The sequence below is a fragment of the Antechinus flavipes genome, chromosome 1 (assembly GCF_016432865.1).
Source record: "Antechinus flavipes isolate AdamAnt ecotype Samford, QLD, Australia chromosome 1, AdamAnt_v2, whole genome shotgun sequence".
NCBI lineage: Eukaryota > Metazoa > Chordata > Mammalia > Dasyuromorphia > Dasyuridae > Antechinus > Antechinus flavipes.
Genome location: NC_067398.1, coordinates 726358936 through 726379534, shown reverse-complemented (window position 1 = coordinate 726379534; position 20599 = coordinate 726358936). Strand labels below are relative to the sequence as shown.

At 66.4% G+C, this 20599-nt stretch overlaps 1 protein-coding gene across 3 annotated transcripts; it reads right to left on the bottom strand.

The window, feature by feature from the left end:
- Positions 1 to 1867: 1867 nt before the first annotated feature.
- Positions 1868 to 18726, bottom strand: UPB1 (beta-ureidopropionase 1). Of its 3 annotated transcripts, XM_051973404.1 has the most exons (10): positions 18100 to 18265; positions 16247 to 16418; positions 14402 to 14489; positions 12927 to 13021; positions 12113 to 12274; positions 8030 to 8199; positions 5594 to 5675; positions 5230 to 5272; positions 4300 to 4454; positions 1868 to 2958 (listed from the first exon to the last, which is right to left on the bottom strand). In XM_051973404.1, exons 1-10 carry the CDS (start codon positions 18201 to 18203, stop codon positions 2875 to 2877), a joined length of 1155 nt encoding a protein of 384 aa, XP_051829364.1. In that variant the 5' UTR covers positions 18204 to 18265; the 3' UTR covers positions 1868 to 2874. The 3 variants fall into 3 exon arrangements, with proteins under 3 accessions (XP_051829364.1, XP_051829365.1, XP_051829366.1); XM_051973405.1 differs by lacking the exons at positions 1868 to 2958; positions 4300 to 4454; positions 5230 to 5272; positions 5594 to 5675 and adding an exon at positions 5902 to 6643 and having other exon boundaries at positions 18100 to 18393; XM_051973406.1 differs by lacking the exons at positions 1868 to 2958; positions 4300 to 4454; positions 5230 to 5272; positions 5594 to 5675 and adding an exon at positions 6553 to 7159 and having other exon boundaries at positions 18100 to 18726.
- Between the last annotated feature and the right edge of the window lie 1873 nt (positions 18727 to 20599).

Here is a 20599-nt window from a genome sequence, read left to right as displayed (position 1 = left end):
GAAGCGCTGCCTCCTCGCCCCTCCCACCACCCGGGAACGGCTCCCCCTCCGGCGCCCGCGGCTGCCTCCCGCGCTGGGGCGCTCTCCTCCCTCCCCCTCGGGCCCCTCAGGCCCCGGCCGGGAGAGCGCGCTCACCAGTCCGGCGTGGCTGCTGCCCGGCGCCCCCCGCAGAGACTTCGCCTCCTATCTGACGGGAAGCCCCGCCCCCAGTCAGGAGGGGGCGCCTGCTCCCCTGCCACCCCCTCCCCGCCATCTTCAGCCCCGAGCACCAGCCGCAGCTCCCCCGCACTTCCCAGGCCGGGTGGAATCGGGCTCACCTGGGTCGGAGCCGGGCCCCTCGAAGGGCCTAAAATGGCCCGAGCCAAGCGCCGGAGCCCCCTCCCCCGCAGGAAGACCTCAGACTTGCCCCCGCCCACTTCCCTGTGGGATTCCCGTAAGGAACTTCGCATGTGTCTGCCTCAGTCTAGCCGGTGGGGAGCTCTCCCCGGGGCCACTGTGGGAAGCACTCCCCCGGCCGGACCGAGACCCTGTGAAACACTTAGCACATGCAGGCACACAGCTGGCGCTTAATAAACGTTGCGGGGGGCGGGGGGGACCCCCCCATGACCCTATGCCTTTTCCTGGAGGATTTGGGACTTCTAGTAGCTGCCCAGAAGCCCCTGACTCACTAAGCTCACCCAGGAATGGGGGCGGGGACTTGGAGGGGGGCCTTGGCAAATCCCCTTCTCAAATCTGGCCGAAATGGCTTATTCTCCAGGGATCTTAGGGAAGCCCACTGTGGGGGCCTGCGGGGGAGGGCAGCCAGCTCCGCCTGTCCCTCCAGGGACCCCTCCAAGGCTACCTGGGGTAGCTCCTCCCTGGGGCTGTGAGGACCTCTCAGACATTCGGGCCCCCCATATTCTCCAGACTCCTTCAGCCCACAAGCATAGAGTATGCCCTTACTGTTTACCAGACTTTAAGGGCCAAGCCCCGAGATCCTACCTGAAGAGGTGAGCCTAATGCTGCCCGCCCAGAGACCTGCCCAGGGCAGAAGCCTCTCCCCTCCCACGGAGCCCTCCCCCCCTAAGTCTGGGAGACTGGGGTCACAGGGACGGGAGGGGGCACCCAAGGAGGCAGCAGGGACTTGGGGCCCCACCCAGGAGGACGAACAGGGTTATGTGGCTGCAGAGAAGGCTCAGGTGAGGACCCTGGGCAAGTCCCACTCCAACTGCCGTGTGGGTGAGAGAGAGGCAGGCTCAGGGGGGCTCTGAACGAAGCTCTGAGGGGGGAGAGGGGGAACTTCCTGCTCTGAGCACTAGCCATCCCGGTGGGGAATGGGCTTTCCTCAAGAAGGGAGCTCCCCAGTCCCCAAGCGGGGCTTCCTGCCAGTCGGCGGGGACGTCTGACTTGCAGCTCTGTGGTTCGGGGTCCCAGCCAGATCTGAGCTCGGCCCACCCCTGATCCTCTTGGAACAATGCTGCTCCCTCCAGGCCTCCTCCGGACTTGCAGGCCGCCTTTCTTGGTGACTGGGGGTCCCTCATTTACCCCAATAGATTAGAGGGTTTGAGGGACAGCAGAAGCAGAAGCTCCCAGAAAAGTTCCAGGCCTTCTGACCTTGTCCGAAGGAGGCGGGCTTGGGGGTCCGGAAGCTTGTGGGAGTTTCCCGAGCCACCCCCCCCTCATTCCCACCCCTAGTGGAACTGCAGCTCACACAGACCCGCCTTGGTGCTGGGAAGGGCCTCCCGCCGGCGCTCTGCCCAGCGGCTCCCAGAGACCCCAAGTGGCCCATGTGGGCCAGCCAGGAGACAGGCTGAAGCCCCAGCTTCCCAGCCAGGAGGTCCCTGAGGCGGGACGTGGGGAAGAGCGGCCTTGCATTTGCCTCAGAGCCTTTGTTCCTTCAGATGTTTATTAAGCACCTTCTGCATACATGAGACCAGGGTGTAGGATAGGGCGGGGTGGGGTCAGGGGACACTGGGCTGCTTTGGGGCCCCCAGCAAGAAGGATCAGGCCCCCAGGGCTTCAGGCAGCCTGAAGGGGATCCTGTTGTGGCGGCCAGTCTGAGCCCGGCTATGCAGGGAAGTGCTCCCAGGGAAGGGCCACATGGGAAGTGCTCCCCGAGGGAAGGGCCACGTGGGAAGTGCTCCGAGGGAAGGGTCACGCGGGAAATGCTCTGAGGGAAGGGCCACGCGGGAAGTGCTCTGAGGGAAGGGCCACGCGGGAAGTGCTCTGAGGGAAGGGTCACGCGGGAAATGCTCTGAGGGAAGGGTCACGCGGGAAGTGCCCCGAGGGAAGGGTCACGCGGGAAGTGCTCTGAGGGAAGGGCCATGTGGGAAGTGCTCCCCGAGGGAAGGGTCACGTGGGAAGTGCTCTGAGGGAAGGGCCATGTGGGAAATGCTCTGAGGGAAGGGTCATGCGGGAAGTGCTCCGAGGGAAGGGTCACGCGGGAAATGCTCTGAGGGAAGGGCCACGCGGGAAGTGCTCTGAGGGAAGGGCCACGCGGGAAGTGCTCCGAGGGAAGGGTCATGCGGGAAGTGCTCCGAGGGAAGGGCCACGCGGGAAGTGCTCCGAGGGAAGGGCCACGCGGGAAGTGCTCCGAGGGAAGGGCCACGCGGGAAGTGCTCCGAGGGAAGGGCCACGCGGGAAGTGCTCCGAGGGAAGGGCCACGCGGGAAGTGCTCCGAGGGAAGGGCCACGCGGGAAGTGCCCCGAGGGAAGGGTCACGCGGGAAGTGCTCTGAGGGAAGGGCCACGTGGGAAGTGCTCCGAGGGAAGGGTCACGCGGGAAGTGCTCTGAGGGAAGGGCCACGTGGGAAGTGCTCCCAGGAAGAGCTCTGTGGGAAGGCACAGGTGCCAGCAGACAGGGACTGACTCTTCTGGGCCCTGCCCGGCCCGGCCTTCTACTCCTTGATGATGTGGGGCTCGTAGTCCGGCTGGGACGCCCTGGCCAGCTCCTCTGCGTACATCCCGTAGCGCCCGGTCATCTGAGGGAACGAGATGGGCTGCTCTGCCCCCGGCCAGCTGTGCGCTACCAGGGGAGGGGAACCCTTGTCCAGCTGAGGCATAATGAGGGCTCCTAGAGGGGCCGGAGCCGGCCCTGTGTCCAGAAGGAGGCTGCAGCGGAGAGGCTCCCGGGGGCTTCTGCACCCTCTGCGGCCTCCGTCCTGGAGGCAGGCTCTGGGGGTCACTGGGGAAGGTTGGGGAGGGGGGGGAAGGAGACAGAGCCCCGTTCCCACTCTCAGCACCTGACTCTGCCCCTGCCTCGGTCTGTGCCCTGCGTCTGAGCCATGTGGGTGCCCTTGAGAACTCTCCTTGTTTGCTGGATTCTTGGAGACCGTAGTCTCCTTCAGCCCTGGGACCAAACATGGATCCACTGGGTCCCTTTCAAATAAATCCTTAAATACTCTCTAATCTCTGTCTTGCCTCAGTTTCTCCGGCATTGCACCACAGTGTGCAGAGGGTCAGGTCTAGACTCAGAGGGATCTGAGATCAAATCCAGCCTCATACACTTACTAGCTACAGGACCGTGGGCAAGTCCTCCTATCTCGGTTTCCTCACCCTTAACAAGGGCAGAATAAGAACACTTCCATCCCTGGCTGACGATCAGGGAGACAAAATTTGGAAGGTGCTCAGCCCCGTGGGTGGCACACAGTAGGTGCTTAGTAAGCCCCACAACCCCCCCTCCCCGGGTCACTGGTGTGTTTGGGGCTGCCAAGGTTTTATCCCAAACATTCCCAGCCACGTGGTCCTGGCCTGCAGAACTCCGGGGCACCTACTGTGTGCAGCAGGCTGCTGGAACCTCCGGGGATGGGGAGGCCGGCCTCCCGGCCTCTCCGGGACCCCACTGGAGGCCCTCCTCAAGGTCGGACCGTCCCCATTTTTCCAAGTGTTTGTACTCCCAGGATTGTGTTTTTGTGTTTAGCACAGGGCCAGGCACACACTAAGTGCCTAATCAGTGCACTGCTTGCCCGCCTCCGGGGTCAAAGGGAGCAGCAGGATCATGCCCAGGCCCTGCAGCTAGTCTCCCTTCCAGTCTGCAGCCCTGCTTTTCCACCCCACTCCCACCCCCACAGTCCTTCCCCTCCCCCTCCCGGCTCCCCTGCTCCTCCCCCTCACTGCTTGCCCCCTGCCTCCTATCCTCCAGGAAGCTCGGGACTGATTTCTCCCCACCCTGAGGCAGCCTTCAGTCCAGCCTCCGGGCTTTTGTCCTGGCTGCCCTCTTCTCCCCCAGCTTCCCAGGATCCCTCTCTTCCTTCACCTCAGTCCTCCCCAGCCCTCCTCCTGGGGCCCACCCCGAGGGCAGGGACAGGGAGGGGGGCGCAGACCTTAAAGTTCCAGATGTCACTCATCTGCCGGCAGAGGTTGAGGTCCAGCTGGGCCACCAGGAGGCCGTCTCTGGTGCGGGACAGGCCCGGGCTCCTGCTGCCGTCTGGGGCGCTCACGTAGCTCGAGCCATAGAAGTAGCCAAAGTCACGGTGCGCTGGGGGGGGGGGGGGGGTGAGAGGCGTGGTTGGGGGCGAGAGGAGGCTGCGGGGAGCTTCCCCCCCACGTGCACACACCGGTGTACACACACGCGCGCGTGCACACAATGCACACACACACAAGTGCACACAATGCACACACACGCGTGCACACAATGCACACACACACGTGCACACAATGCATACACACACGTGCACACAATGCACACACACACCCATGCACACACGCCCGTGCACACAATGCACACACGCTCGTGCACACAATGCACACACACACCCGTGCACACACACGCGTGCACACAATGCACACACACACCCGTGCACACACACGTGTGCACACAATGCACACACACACAAGTGCACACAATGCACACACACGCGTGCACACAATGCACACACACACGTGCACACAATGCACACACACACCCATGCACACACGCCCGTGCACCCAATGCACACACGCTCGTGCACACAATGCACACACACACACGCGTGCACACAATGCACACACACACGTGCACACAATGCACACACACACCCATGCACACACGCCCATGCACACAACGCACACACATACACCCGTGCACACAATGCACACACGCTCGTGCACACAATGTACACACCCCATGCACATGCCCCATGCACACACACATTGCAGTTCCCCATGCACACACGTGCACACACTGCGTGTTCACACACACGCCCTACCCCTCCTGCAGGGCCGGCTCCTTCCCCAGTCCCCCTGAGGACACGTGCACACACACCGGAACCTACCTGGTTTTCCATCCCCAGACGTGAACTCTCGCGGAAAGTGCTCCTAGGGAGAAGAAGAGGCTGAAGGGGGGAGCCCCCACCAGCCCCTGGCCCGGCAGCGCCACTGAAAAGGGCATCATCCGGGAGCCCTCAGGTGACAGGGAGCTCAGCACCTCCACGCAGGGCCGCGGCTGCTCTCGTGGGTGCAAATCGGGGGCGGCAAAGACCCGGCGGCCAGGGGCGCCAGCGGGGAGGGGGGCGGGGCCCCTCCGAGACTCCAAAGGAAGCAAAATTCTCTTCCTTGTGTCCTGCACACGGACAGTTCAGCCGCGGATCCCGCGCGCACTCACACGCACTCACACAGCCAGTGCCAGCTGCCCCTTACCACGCCCACTCGATTGATGGCGCAGGTGAAGCAGTGGTTGGCGATGGCGGCGTTCCTCGCCTCGATGGGCCACAGGGACTCGCTGTGCGCACATGGGGGACCGAGGCAGTGGGTTTTTCAGCCTGGCCGGGGCTGGGTCCGCTGTCCAGGGTCCTGGAAGGCCGGCGCCCGTCCCCGCCCTCGCTCCCCCACCCGCTTAGCTCTGCCGGCCCCTCCCCTCCGCCCTCGCCCCCATCAGCTCTGCCGGCCCCCCCCCACCCCCACCCCGCCCTCGCCCCCATCAGCTCTGCCGGCCTCCTCAACCCCCCCCCCCCCCGCCCTCGCCTCCCGCCCCCGCCAGCTCTGCGGGGGGGAGGGGGGAGTGGGGGGGGGGAAGCGTCCACCTCTCCCGGCTCCTGCCCCCCCCAGATGCCTTTTGCTCTCTCCCTCATTCCCATTTCCCTTTCGCTCCCTGGGGGGCCACAGTGGACCAGGCGTGTGGCGGCCCCCGGGCTAAATAAAGGCAAATAAAGGCCTTCCCTCTGTCAAGGAGCCGAAACTCTACTGGGGACCCAAGCCGGGGCCCGAGGCAGGGGCAGGGGGGAGCCACGGAGCTTCTGGAGCCGCGGGCAGCGGGGGCTTGTGGCCTCTGGCAGCCTGGGGAGGATGGGGGCGGGGCAGCCAGGACTGACCTTCCCCGCCCCCACCCCAGGGGGCCCCCGGTTCTGGGGACTCTGCAGCAGGAGGCGGCCACCCAGGGCAGCTCTCGGTGGGGAGACACGGCCCCGGGGCCTCTCTGTCCCTTCCCTCCTTGGCCCCGGCAGCTCCTGCCCCCGTGGCTATGACAGCCCAGCCTCACCCCCTCGAGGCCCCTGCTCAACGCTGCCCCCAAGAGGCGGGGGGGAGGAGGCGGATTCCGGGGGCCCGGGGGCGGGGCCTGTCTCCCCCCTCCCCCAGCTCTGAGGACAGCCCCGAGCTGCCGGCTCGTCTTCCCAGGTATCTCGGTGGCAGCTGAGCCGCCCCCGCAGGCAGGCTGAGTGACAGGTGGGGGCAGGGCTGCCATCTTCCTCCCTGCGGTGACAGACAGGGGCTGGCAGGGCCGGCTCCCGCCCCCTGCGCGGAGGAGGCCGGTGGGCGGCGGGAACAGGCGCAGCCTCCCCGCAGCCCCGAGTTCACGCGGCTCCTCTGCGCCCTCCCGCCCCCGCCCACCTGCCAGGCTGACAAAACTTTCCAGAGTTTGATGGAAGCCCTTCCCACACGACTTCCTGGGGAGTTCAGGAGGGGAGCGCCAGGGATGTGGGGCCTCGGAGCCCCGCGGGAGAGCGCCCAGACCAGGGAGGCCCCCAGAAGTCTGCCCGGCACACGCTTATCCCTCCCCCCTCCCCTCTAGGCCGGGAGTCAGCTGTAGCTCAGGTCCTTCCAGCTTCCGGGGAGAAAGTGCTGACTGACTGGTCAACTGACTGACCACGAGTGACCATCGGTGACCCGTCCGTGTCTCCGTGTGACCCGTCTGTGTCTCCGTGTCTCCGTGTGACCCGTCCGTGTCTCCGTGTCTCCATGTGACCCATCCATGACCGGTCCGTGTCTCTGTGTGTGACCCATCCGCGTCTCCATGTCTCCGTGTGTGACCCATCTGTGTCTCCGTGTGACCCGTCCGAGTCTCTGTGTCTCCATGTGACCCGTCCATGACCGGTCCATGTCTCTGTGTGTGACCCGTCCGTGTCTCCGTGTGACCCGTCCGCGTCTCCGTGTCTCCGTGTGACCCGTCCGAGTCTCTGTGTCTCCATGTGACCCATCCATGACCGGTCCATGTCTCTGTGTGTGACCCATCTGTGTCTCCGTGTGACCCGTCCGAGTCTCTGTGTCTCCATGTGACCCGTCCATGACCGGTCCATGTCTCTGTGTGTGACCCGTCCGTGTCTCCGTGTGACCCGTCCGCGTCTCCGTGTCTCCGTGTGACCCGTCCGAGTCTCTGTGTCTCCATGTGACCCATCCATGACCGGTCCATGTCTCTGTGTGTGACCCATCTGTGTCTCCGTGTGACCCGTCTGTATCTCCGTGTCTCTGTGTGACCCGTCCGTGTCTCCGTGTGACCCGTCCGTATCTCCGTGTCTCCATGTGACCCGTCCGTGTCTCTGTGTCTCTGTGTGACCCGTCCGTGTCTCTGTGTCTCTGTGTGACCCGTCCGTGTCTCCGTGTCTCTGTGTGTGACCCGTCCGTGTCTCCGTGTGTGACCTGTCTGTGTCTCCATGTGACCCGTCCGTGTCTCCGTGTCTCCGCGTCTCCGTGTCTCCATGTGACCTCTCCCTGTCCCCACGGGGGCCACCTGTCTCTCCCTGCATCCCTCTGTGTTCTGCTGCCCGGAGAGCCCGGCGGACGTCCCTCTCCCCAGGGGAGCCCGGCTCTCACGGGGGCTCGGCCACCCTCCCCGCCCCCCTGCCCCGGGCCCCTCCCCACCTGAGTTTCCCGATGGTGGCCGAAGGGTTAAAGATGATTTCGGCCCCGTTCAGACTGTACATGAGCCAGTTGAGAGGGTGGTGGCGGCCATAGCAGATGTTCACAGCAATCCGCCCAAAGGGGGTCTGGAACACGGGGTGCCCCAAGGTGCCTTCCATGTAGTACGTGGCCTGAGGAAAGGGGGCGCCCTCAGGGAAGGCGGTGGCAAGGGCCTTCACTCCCCTCCCCCAGACCCCCTGGGCTACTACCCCTCTGCCTCCCTTCTCCCATGGGCCTCCTCTGGACGCGGCCCCCACTGCCCCGAGGCCCCCTCCCCCTCCCTGCTCCCGCCAAGGGCGCCCCCGTCTCTCCAGCGCCCCAGGGCCCCCCTCCCTCTCACCCCCAGATCCAATATGGTGCCGGGGCCTGGCAATTTCACTTTGGGGGCATCTCCCCAACCCCCCCCTTCTCTCTTCTGACCCTGCCCCCTACAGGCTCCCCTCCCCGGCCCCAGGACTAGGCCACAGCTGCTGGGGGGCTGCCTGCCTCAGTCTCTCCCTGCTCCAACCCATCGCTCATTCGGTACCAAGGGGGTCTTCCCAAGCACCAGCTGCCCCTGACCCTCCTCCCTCCAGGATGGAGCACGAGTGCTCTTTGGCCCTCTCCCCTTCTCCCCCACCCAGGGCCTCGGATCCAGCTGCCCCCCCGCCCCACCACGAGCGCTCTGGCTCCCCCCCAGCCCAGCAGTTAAACGCTGTATCTCTGGGAGTGGGCTCAGAGGCGAGGCTGGAGTCTCCCTCAATCCGCCGTGGCTGCCACTACCTCCAGATGGCTCGCTGACTGACTGACCCGGTGCTTCCCCTTCTGGGTGTGTCTCCCCCCCTCCAGAAGGGCAGACTGAGAGCACCCCGGCCTCCGGCCCCCAGGGGCTTCCCAGACCATCCGGGGCTTCCTGCCGTGACTGGGACGCACCTCTTCCAACCCAGCCAATGCTGCCCTCCCAGCCTGGCCCCGAGGCCTCCCGAGCTCGAGGCCCCCCTGAGCCCGAAGCCCCCCTGAACCCGAGGTCCCCCTGAGCCCGAGGCCCCCCCGATCCCAAGGCCCCCCTGAGCCCGAGGCCCCCCTGAACCCGAGGTCCCCCTGAGCCCGAGGCCCCCCAGATCCCAAGGCCCCCCTGAGCCCGAGGCCCCCATGAGCCCGAAGCCCCGGGGGTCCGGTGTCCCCGAGGGCAGGGTGTCCCTAGGGAAGGGGCCCCGGGGCTCTCTGGAAGCCCAAACTCCCCGTGAGATCCGAGCGCCCTCCGCGGCCAGCCTGTCTCGGCCTCCGCTCACAGGGAGGCCCGGTCCTCGGCGTGGGCTATGCCGCTCCGAGCGGGGGCTCTGGAGTCAGGCAGGAAGCGACTGGAAAGCCTGTTCTGAGCTGGGGGCCCGGACAGCGCTGGGGTTCTCAGCCTCCAGGGGCCCGGCTCAGCTGGGGGGGCAGCCCCCCCCCCGGGGTTCTCAGCCTGAGTTCCGGGTCTCTGTGCCTTGGGCTGATTCATCCTCTGGGCCGCCCTTCCCCTCCCGAGGACCCTTCCCTCCTGTCCCCTGCACCCCAGATCAGGGAGCAGATTGAGCAGACTTCTGGGCCACGCTGCCCCTCCTTCCAGGGCATCCCGGCCTGTGTGCCCCTGATCCCGGCCCTAATCCCAGTCCTTGCTGGGGAGGATCCCCGGGGTCCCTCGCTGCTCCCCTCTGGGCCCCTCTTCCTCACTGGGCCTTGCTTCGGCTTGTACTAAAGGCACCGATCGGTGCCCCCGGAGCTCCCAGTTCAGCCCCGGTGCCTGCGGGGAGTCCGTGGCCCTCGGCACCGGCCGGCCCCCAAAGCCAGAGCTCCTCACCCGGTCTGCGGCTGAAACGGCGTCACCCCGACACCGGGGAGAGCGTGGGCCCTGCTCGGGGGCTCCCCGGCCTGTCCCCAGAGGGGGAGGGAGGGCGGGCTTTTCCTGGGCATTCTGGGATGCTGGGCGTAGCTTGCACCGGCCTGGGCTCCTCCAGAGACCCCCAGCCCCCCCCCCCAACTCCCCACGCCAGGTCAGCACGGAGCCGCCGCCATCCAGATCCCCACACGCTTCTGCTGGTCAGTGACTGCGCTGCAGAGCCCCCCCCCCTTGGTCCTTCCAGGGTGGTCAGATCCAGCTTCTTCCCAGACCTCTCCCGGGAGGCTCTGCGCTGCCCTGGGCTGGCGGGCTCCTGCTCCGCAGCCTCGAGCGGCCACAGGAAGGGGGGCAGTTCTCATGTGTGGCGGGAGAACCCTGGCGGACCCCGCCCGCTCCCCTGCAGCACCGACCCTGGCCGTGGCCCCGTGGTCGGGCCCGGGGGCATCTCTGTTGTTCGGCTTCCGGCAGTGCGGGAATCTGCCCCCCCACGGCGCGCCGCTGGGAGACCCGGGGGCCGAGCTTTCGTAAAGGGAATGCTTCGTCCTCCCCAACCCCCAACCCTTTCCACTCCAGGGCAGAGGGGGCTCCGTGGCGTTCCCCTGACGTGGTGATGGGGCCTGGGGGGGGCTCCCCGGCTGGGGGGGCGAGAACGGGGGGTGGCGCAGCTCTCGTCCATCGCCCCGGCTCGCCCCCTTCCACTTTCGTCCTCGGATGCCCCTGGCACGTGCGCGACGTGAAGCTCCTCGCCGAGCTGTCTGGAAGCCGCTCTCCTGATTGATGGGACGACGGCCCCCTCCCCTCCCACGGCCCTTCTCCCTTCTCCCGCGGTTACGAGCGAGCGCCTGCTCCCCCCGGCCTTGCCTCCGGCTTCCTCTCTCCATCTGCCGAGGGACCGATGCCGGGGGCCTCCCGAGGGGGCCATCCGTGGCCTCTGCCTCCTAGTGGAGATAAAATCAGTGCCGCCCGCATGCGGGGCGCGTGGAGTCCCCTGTCCACGTTGCATGGCTCGTGGTGCCGCATCCGGCTGAATCACAAGAAACGGACTCTCCACAACGTCCCGCCCTCCCCTCCCTGCTTCTTGGTTTCCGTCCCAGTTTATTGACCGGTCCCCGGGGGAGCAGAGGTGCCCCCCGTGCCGCACTTGCCCAAGGGGGGCTCCCGGGCGGTCGGGGAGGGATGTTTCTTCCCGCCTGCCGACAGAATCAGCTTTGCATTCTGGGACGTCGTCTGCCCGGGACCGGCCCGCGAGCTTCTCCTCAGGAGGCTTTCCGGAGGTTCCCGTCCGGTCCGACCTGAAGCTGAGCCTGCTGAGGGCTTCCGGGAAGCGCCCTTGGTCACCAGGAAGTTCTTCCTGCCTCCCAGCCCGACGCCCGAGAGTTCAGCAGCCCAAAGCCCGGGTCCGAGCCCCGCCACACTCACCGCAGACCTGCCCCGACGGCCCTGAAGAGCTACTGTTCCCAGGGGCTGGGAGGCTCCACCCGGCCCTTTGCAAGCAAGACCTTACTTGATCCTTACAGAGCCTGGCGAGGGAGTTGTTAGGATGATCCCCATTTTATATATGAGGAAACCGAGGCAAGCAGCAGGAAAATGCTTTGCTCGGGGACAGCAAGTCAGGAGATAGCTGAGGCTGGGTTTGAAAGCTACTCTGTCTGCTTCCAGGCCAGTGGAACACCCCGGAGCCCCTTCGAGCCCACCCGGAAACCAGCTGTGAACGTATCCCGCCGAGTCATCGGCCGCTTCGCATCCCCCCATCCTCTCTCCGGGAGGAGCGGGGGTCCCTTACGGAAGGAGCCTGAGGACGGGGCGGGGATCCTGGCCTAAGGCAAACCCAACTTCCTGCGCGATGGCAGCAGTGGCTGCAGGCAGGGGCAAGATTCAGAGCCTGCCCAGGGGACGCCAAAGTCGACTTGTATCAGGCAGACCCAGGGAATGGGGGGCTCAGAGCCCCCCAGGTGGCCCGTCTGCACACGACCAGGGCAATGACGAGAGCGAGCCGGGCTCCCGCCCAGGAGCAGCGACTTCCCACATGTGGCCTTCCCTCCGTCTCCACGCGATGGACGAGTGCCCTGGCGCTCGCGGGAAAGGGCCGCTGAGAATGCGGCCCCCACGAACACCCCGCCCCGCGACCCCCTCCCCGATGGCGGAGCGGTCCTGGAGACCAGCCCCAAAGCCAGAGAGGGACTCACCTCGTTGAAGTCTCCCACCCGGGGGATGTGATTCTTCCGGGTCTTGCCCAACACGGCCCCGGAGTTGGAAATGACCACCGCGGTGTTCCACAGCACGTCCCCGTGGGCCTCGTCGCGCTCCAGGATGGGGGACACCACCACCATGTTGTGAGCCTTGGCCAGCTGGAAAGCGGGACGGACTTGTCAAGGATCCTGCCAAATAGGCTTGACCTGAGAGGGACCTGCCGCTAGGAGGCGCTGCAGAGCCTGGAGGGGGATGTGCCACTGGGAGCTGCTAGGGGGCGCTGCAGAGCCGGGAGATGGATGTGTAGCTAGGGGTGCTGCAGGGCATGGAAAGGGATGGGCAGCTAGGGGGCGCTGCAGGGCCTGGAGAGGGATGGGCAGCTAGGGGTGCTGCAGGGCCTGGAGAGGGATGGGCAGCTAGGGGTGCTGCAGGGCCTGGAGAGGGATGGGCAGCTAGGGGGCGCTGCAGAGCCGGGAGAGGGATGGGCAGCTAGGGGGCGCTGCAGGGCATGGAGAGGGATGGGCAGCTAGAAGGCGCTGCAGGGCCTGGAGAGGAATGTGCCACTGGGAGCTGCTAGGGGGCGCTGCAGGACCCTCTGGCACGCCAGGGGAGTCGCCGATCAGCATCCACTTTGGAAGGCAGCACTGGAGGCTTTCCCAGCCTCCACTTCCTTTCTCAGCTGCTGCCGCCCCAGAGGCCACTGCAGGTCCCTGGGCTGGGAGCCCTGCTCCTTCGAAGCCCATTGTTAGCGGTCAGGGTATACGGGTCACGGCGAAGGGCTGAGCGCTTGGCGTGAGGCCCCCGTCCTACCTTCTGGCAGAGCCTGGTGGTGGGACCGCCCGGCACGGGCTCGGCAAACTCCGTCCAGGGAAGCTTCTCTCTCGTGCAGAAAGCAAAGGGCATGGCTAGAAGCAGAAGGGGGGTTGAGGGCCAAGAAGGGGTCAGGGCCAAGGGGGGCCGCGCCACCTGGTGGGCGGAGGCCTGGGAGCGCTGAGGATGGCTGTTGTCATGGAGGCTCAGAGGGGATTTGCCTTTTGCCTGATAAACAGCAGACAGGATTAGAATCCAGGTCCCTACTTCCCGTGGGTTTCCTTCCGTAAATAAGCTGGGCTGGCTTGTCCAACCCCGCGCCAAGGGAGAGGCCTGCCGGGAGTCCCACGGCAAGAGTTCCCAGTGCGCGCTCCCTCCTCCCGGCCCTTCTCCTGCCCTCCTCTGTGGCCCTTGGGGATGAAAAGGGCCTAACAACGGCTAACAAAGAGGAGGCATTTGAATTCACAACCATCCACGGACAGAGGGAGGCACAGGAAGCCGAGAAAGGCCCTTACCTCAAGTTCTATGTGAATTCAGGTCTTCCTGACTCCTTGTGGTGAGCCCACAAGGGATCAGCCCTTTCTGACTACAGGACCAGCACTGTGTACTACAGCGCCCCCTGGTGTCCCCGCAAGGGATCAGCCCTTTCTGACTACAGGACCAGCACTGTGTACTACAGCGCCCTCTGGTGTCCCCGCAAGGGATCAGCCCTTTCTGACTACAGGGCCAGCACTGTGCACTACAGCGCCCCCTGGTGTCCCCACAAGGGATCAGCCCTTTCTGACTACAGGGCCAGCACTGTGCACTACAGCGCCCCCTGGTGTCCCCGCAAGGGATCAGCCCTTTCTGACTACAGGGCCAGCACTGTGCACTACAGCGCCCCCTGGTGTCCCCACAAGGGACCAGCTACAATACCCCCTGGTGTCCCCACAAGGGATCAGTCTGTCCCGAAGCGCCCCCTGGTGTCCCCACAAGGGATCAGCCCTTTCTGACTACAGGGCCAGCACTGTGCACTACAGCGCCCCCTGGTGTCCCCACAAGAGATCAGTCTGTCCTGAAGTGCCCCCTGGTGAGCCCAAGGGATCAGCCCTTTCTAAATCCAGCAGCCCTTCCCGGCCCTCTGGCGCCCTCCAGGCCCCTCTGGGCCCATTGCTCAGGGCCTGTTCCCCGCGGACCCCAGGACTCGAGGAGCGGAGGCAGAATGCCCGGTCCGGGAGAACCCTGTGTGCGGGGTCACTGCGAACCCCTGAAGCTGGGAGGGAGAGAGGGGCGCAGCCTTGGAGTCCGGATGGGGGGGCGGAGCCTGGCTGCCTGGACGACCGTTATGAGCCTCGGTTTTCTCATCTGGGGAATTAATGGGCTCTTGCCTACACTCCCCTTCAAACCTGAAGCCCAAGCCGGGGCTTAGTGCTGAGGGCCATGGGGGGGTGGGGTCACGCAAGCCCGGCCCCAGGGAGACGCCGGCTGCCACTCACTCCATGCTTCCTGGAAGCAGATTATGTTCACCCCGCACTGGGCGGCCACCTCCAGGATCTCCTCGATGCGTCTGTGCAGGGCACCCACCTGGGGCAGGGAGTCACTGCATGGAGATCTCCAAGCTCTGGATCCGGGGGCTCCCCCTCCCCCGCCCAGCAGCCCCCGGCCTCGACCTGGGACCAAAGGGTCAAGGGGCACGGCGACCGGGCCCAGAAGGCACAGGCCCCTTCCCAGCTCCGAAGCCCCCCATTGCCCCCAGGGTAGCCCGGCCTTCCCCCCAGACTGGGCTCCCCGAGACCTTTCCAGGCTCTCGCCAGCCCCGCCCCAGCCCCGGGAGCCGACTCTCGAGGGGCTCGCTCCCGCTCTGCCCCTGGTACCCCCCCTCAGCTTCCCGCTCCTCCTCCACAGCCAGACCTTCCCCACACTCTCCCCCTCTCTGGCCACCCCCACCCTCGGCAAGAGCAGGCGCAGGGAGAGGGGCGGGATGGTCAGCATTGGGGGCGCCTGGGGGCCTCACTGTTGTCACTGGGCAAGCAGGGGGCGCTCCGCCTCGGGGCTCACTCAACTCCTCAGAAAGCTGGGATCAGCTCCCTGGCTGTCCTGGGTCACACCTGGGGCCCAAGAACTTCTCCGGAGCTGCCGAGGTAGGGGCTGCCTTACTTCCCTTCACTCACCAGGAGGGGCGCCTCTGAGCCAGCCTCCTCTTCCTGCCTCCTTTTTGGGGAATGGCAGTGCTGGGCGCCGGTTTCGGAAGTCCCTTCCCCCTCAGTCTGGGGCTCCTCGAACCCCGAGAAAGTCCCGAAAGCCCCGCCCTGACAGCGGCCCTGGGAGGGGCCAGCATATTCCCATCTTACAGATGAAGAAACTGAGGCACACAGGGTTGGAGGGACTTGCCCATAATCACACAGCTAGGGCACAACCAAGGAAAGATTTGAATCTCCGGTTCAGGGTTTTAACCACTGCACTACCCAGGCGCCTTTCCCCTAAGAGCCACTGGCAAGTGCTAGGGTAGAGCCTGGAAGGGGAAGGGCAGCTAAATCAGGGATGCTCAGGGTCTGGCGTCCCCCTCCTGCCCTGTACCCCTGCCCCCTCGGAGCCCCCGCCCCCGCGCCCCTGCAACCCCACCCCGCCCCCTCGGAGCCCCACCTCTACAACCCCACCCCGCCCCCTCGGAGCCCGTACCCTCGCGCCCCTGCCCCCTTCGAGCCCACACCCCCGCGCCCCTGCAACCCCAGCTCCGCCCCCTCGGAGCCCGCACCCCCGCGCCCCCGCCCCCTCGGAGCCCGTACCCCCGCGCCCCCGCCCCCTCGGAGCCCGTACCCCCGCGCCACTGCGCCCTCAAACCGAAGCGCATAAGGTTTGGGCCCCAGGGAGGAAGACGCCAGAAATGGCGCAGATGGTCCGGGTGGGAGGCCGGCGGGGGCTGGGCGGGGAGGTGACGGGCCTGGGAGACTCGGCTTGTAGTGGGAACTGTGGGGCCTCGGGCGCGGGGCGGGGCAGCCGCCAACCACAGCCTGGCCCCCGGGCAGGGCGCCTCCAGCGGGGCCCACGGGCTTTCTCTGGGGCAACACGGAACAGAAGGCCGGGGCACGTGCTGAGCCAGCTGCTCCCGCAGGTGAACTTCTGGGCTCCCTGCCCGTCAGGACCAGGGCCAGCTCCACCCCCGGAGGAGAGCACGGGCCTGGGAGGCAGGAAGGCACCGGGAGCCCGGGAGGCAAGGGGGAGCCAGGTGGTGCAGGGGGAGCCCGGGAGGCAAGGGGGAGCCAGGGGGCGCAGGGGGAGCCCTGGGGGCGCAGGGGGAGCCCGGGGGTGCAGGGGGAGCCCCGGGGCACAGGGCTGCCTACCTGCTCGGCCACGGGGGCATCGGGAGGAAGAGGGATCTGATTCTGCACGAGCCCCACGCGGACCAGCCTCGGGGGCCTCAGCTGCTCTTCCGAGGCCTCGAAGGCAAAGGCCAAAAGCTCAAAGTCCTTCTGGGAGGCCGCGGCCAGGGCACCAGGGGGCAGGCTGAGCTTCCTGAGGGGCAGAGGGAGGGCCGGGAGGGCTTCCTTCAGCCCCTGTTTGGAGCTCAGCGGGGCCTTCCACCAGCAAGTGAATCCTGATCCCCCCCCCCACCTCAGTCTTCCTGCTGAAGCTGCCCTGCTCCAATGGGCACCCATCCATCTTCTGCCCTCCTCCCAACAATGCAAGCATCCCTTCATTTCCACAAGGAACAAGGACAACCAGATACAAAATTGCGGGGAGGGCCGGGCTGCAGCTGGAGCCCCCGCTAGTGCCTGAGCCCAGGGTCTTTGAATGGAAGCGTTTCCTGGCCTGGGGGCCAAACTTCAAATTGGGCCCGGCATATTTAACCGGTAGGTGACCCTTGGCAAGTCATTGGCTTCTGAATGCCTCAGTTACCTCATCTGTAAAAGGGGGGCAACAACAGCCCGCACCTGTCAGGGGTCTCGAGGAGCAAGTGACAATGTTTGAAAAGTGTCTGGTAGACATACAAATGGTAGCAAATTATTACTGGGATTGTCTGCCACGGTGGTGGAGGACCTTTCCTTGGGGCGCCCCCGAAGGGCCAGCTCCGGCTCCCGGTGGGGTCCCCATCTCTGCGAAGGGCAGGCTCTGTGGTCCGCCCTATCTGTGTTACTGGCTGTTCTGCACAGGCCTTCCCGCCCCCCCCCACCCCTTTGGGTGGACTCCTAAAATGCTGGGGCTTGCCCCTGGGCCTCTCGGAATCCCTGGCTCCCTGGGAAGCTCAGCCCAAATGCCCCGCCCACAGAGAGCCTTTCTTGCCCCCAGTGCCCACACGCAGGGCCACTGGCACCTTGCCCGTCCTTTCCCTTTCCTCACCCCCCCCATTACTTTGTATTTTTCCATTTTTCCTGCTCTGTGAACCCGAGGGCCTCCGCTCTCCCGCCCTCTTCAAGTTCAAAGGGCAGGGTCTGTTTCTCCACTGCCTGGAGGGGCCGGTTCAGGACTGGCTCAGGACTTGCTCGGGCCGGCTCGGGACCCAAGAGGAGCACCCGGGTTGGGCCGAAGGGGGCCGAGGGGCCAGCGTGCGATCTGCCCCGGCAGGTGCCGTGGCCCTCGGTTTCAGGCCGGCTCAGCGGGTCCAGTGTTTCTGCCTCTGCCAGCAGTGCAGGCCTGTCCGGAGCCCCGCTCTCCAGCCCCGGCCTCGCTCTCCAGCCCCGGCCCCTCCATCTGGGAAAGCCACAGAAGAGCTGGAGAGAGAGGGAAGGGCTAGGAGGCCCCGAAGCTCAGGGACCTGGGGGGCGGTACTGGAGACTGGGGGGCTGCTGGGGCAGGAGAGATCCTATCACACCGGCTTGGCTCTGGAGGGCAGGGCTTGCCGGGGAGGTCAGAAGTCCTTCCAGACTACAGGGGCCAGGGGGTGCCAAGGGCGCAGCTGGCAGGTCCTCCATGGGCATCCCCTCCCAGACGCCCATCTGGCCCAGAGAGGGCCTGGCTCACTATTGGTTTCAGGAGACTGACAGGGCAGGAGGGCAACGGAGGCCGGGCCGAGCCTGCTTCGGAGAGAGCCTGGGGACCCAGGTGTCCGGCCGTGTGGGCAAGCATGTGTTCACTCATTTGTGTGTCTAAGTGTTCATGTGCCTCAGCACACAGACTGTCTCACACTCACACACAATCACACAATACCCGCTCACACTCACATTCCCCCCCACAGACACTCGCACCGATCACGCACCTGGTCTCGTTCCCAAACAGGATTCTCCGGACGTTGCTGAGGTCGCCCGGGGGCAGGTTCTCCTCCAGGCTCCGCTCTAGCGAGGAAAACTCGGGGCTGGCCATGGCAGCGGCAGACGTGGCACTGAGGGGTGGCGGGCGGGCTGGGGCCTGGCTGGCCGTGCTGGGGCTCTCTGGACCTTGGCCTGAGCTCGGCCCCTCCCACTGCCTGACCCATTGGGGCCTCCCAGGCCCAGTGACCACCCCCGGGCAGCCCCACCCCCAAATGCTCCCGGCAGGCAGGGGAGCCCTCAGGAAACTAAGGTGGGGGGGAGGGGAGGGGCGCTGCTGGGGGGCCGCAGCCCTGATGACCCCCACTCTGATCCGGACCTTCAGGGCCCCAGGCCGGGGTCACAGAACCACAGGGCATTCGCTCCCACAAGCATGGAGCCAGTAGCAGTCCCGTGCCAGGGCCCGATCTGAGGGCCGCCCCACACACAGGAAGCGAGAACTCCTGTGGGAGCAGCCCCGGCCGAGGTTTCTGGGGGCCTGGGGCACAAGGAACACTGCCCGCAGGGGCACAGCCTGAGCAGGCGCGGAGGTGGGAGATGCAGGATCCCGGCAGGAGCTAGCAACCTGGTCATTGGGCAGGCCCTGAGGAGGGGGCTCGGCAGGCTGGAGGGGAGGGGAGGGGGCTCAGGTGGGCCGCCGGTGGGGGGGGGGGGCAGTCCAGAGCCAGACGGGCCAGCACTGGAAAATGTGGCCACGGACTTCCCCTCGAGTCGAGAGCGGCAGCACTTCTTGGGCACCTGCTGTGTGCCAGGCCCCATGCCAGCTGCGGGAGGCACCAGGTCAATGGGCAGCAGCCCCTCCATTCACTTAACAAAAGTCCCTAGAGCCTCTGGAAGGGAGGGAGCGAGTGCCCTGGGGCAAAGGAGCCCTGTCGAACTCAGGGCCCAACACACACTGGTGCTTAATAAATGCTGGTAAACCGAGGTCCAGACCTTTGGAAAGTCTCTGCGGCAGATGGGCAAAGGACGGATTATCCTGGAGAGGAGCCGGGAGCCCGGAGGCAGGGGCCCCCACAGGGGATAGTGCAGGCGGGGGGAGGAACGCCCTGGAGGGTGCAGAGAACACCAGGTGCCCAGAATGAGCCCCGGACTCCCCCTGATTGGAGGGCGGAGGGCAGAGGGTGGCGACCCCACCTTCTCGGAAGGCCCATTGCCCGGGCCTCCCTCCTCCTGGGCCCATGAAGATGAGCTCGCTCCCCCTGGCCAGAGCGTCTCCCCGAGGGCGGGCGTAGCCCAGACAGGAGGCGCCCCGGCCTTCCTCGGGCCTCCCGCCAGAGCCCGCCACCTTCGCCCCGCTCGACAGGCGCCTGACCAGGGAGGGAGCGGGCGCCGAGCCAGTGGCGGGGAGCGGGGCCATTTTCAGAACCGGGCGCTGGAGGTCCGGCCTCCATCATCGACCCCCAGGCACAGGGGGCCAGAGCCCACGTGGGGCCTTTGGGGAGAACCAGTGCACAAAAGCTGCGGGCTTGCTGGGGGCTTCCCCTAGCGGGGAGGGGGGCGGGGCTGCCAGAACCGGGGCCATGCCTCCGAGGCACGCCCGGCCTCGGGACCCCAGAGACAGAAGCGGCCTGGCCCCCGGGGCCTAATAAAGATGCTCCCGGGAGCGGACTCTGAGCCGGCCAGACTCCCCGCGTCGGCCTCAGGGCCACAGAGGCCCGGGTGACGCTGCCTCGAGAAGGCTCAGAGGGGGCCGCCGGGCTCCGAGTCAGCCCGAGTTAGCCTTCCCAGGAGGCCGCCCCCTGCGGCTGGGGGTCCTTGTGCCCACCCTGCTGTGCCCCAGAAGTGGGATCCGGCTCCCGATGGCCGCTGGACCACTGAAGGAGAGGTTCCGGCCCGGAGACGGGGAGGGGAGAGAGGGGGCACGGGGTCCTGCAGGATGAGAGCAGGAGCCCCCAGGTCATCTTGGGAGGGGGTCACGCGGCCCCAAACCCCCAGGCATGGCCTTGCAATGTGAGGAGGAGACTGGGAGATGGCCCAGCAGCCTCAGCTCAGGGAGACTCCCCAGCCCCACCCGCCAGGGGGCACCTGCAGAAACCCCCTCAGCGCAGGGAGAACCAGGGCAGGAGAGCAGCAGCTGCTGACCACAGGGAAGAAGCAGCCCCCAAAACGCCCCCGAGCGCCTGGGAGCCTCGAGAGGGAATGGGCTCGGGCTGTCTCAGAGGGAGAGCGGCACAGCTGCCCTGGGCCTGGGGGGAGGCCAGGACGGAGGGGGAGGGGAGGGCACTGAGCAGGGAGGGGCGGGAGAGAGACCAGCTGCACTTCCTGGCCCCCTTCTCATCCGCATTCCTCCCCAGGCCCCTGTGACTTCCCAGCAGCGCGCTCTCTCGGAGCCTCCTTGGAAGGGAGCTGGTGGGAGCCCAGGCTCTGCGCGAGTCCCATCAGGGCCGGCTGGGGCAGCGGCCAGAACCGTGTTGCCTTTGGCCGGGAGGCCAGCAGGGGGCTGTCTGAAGT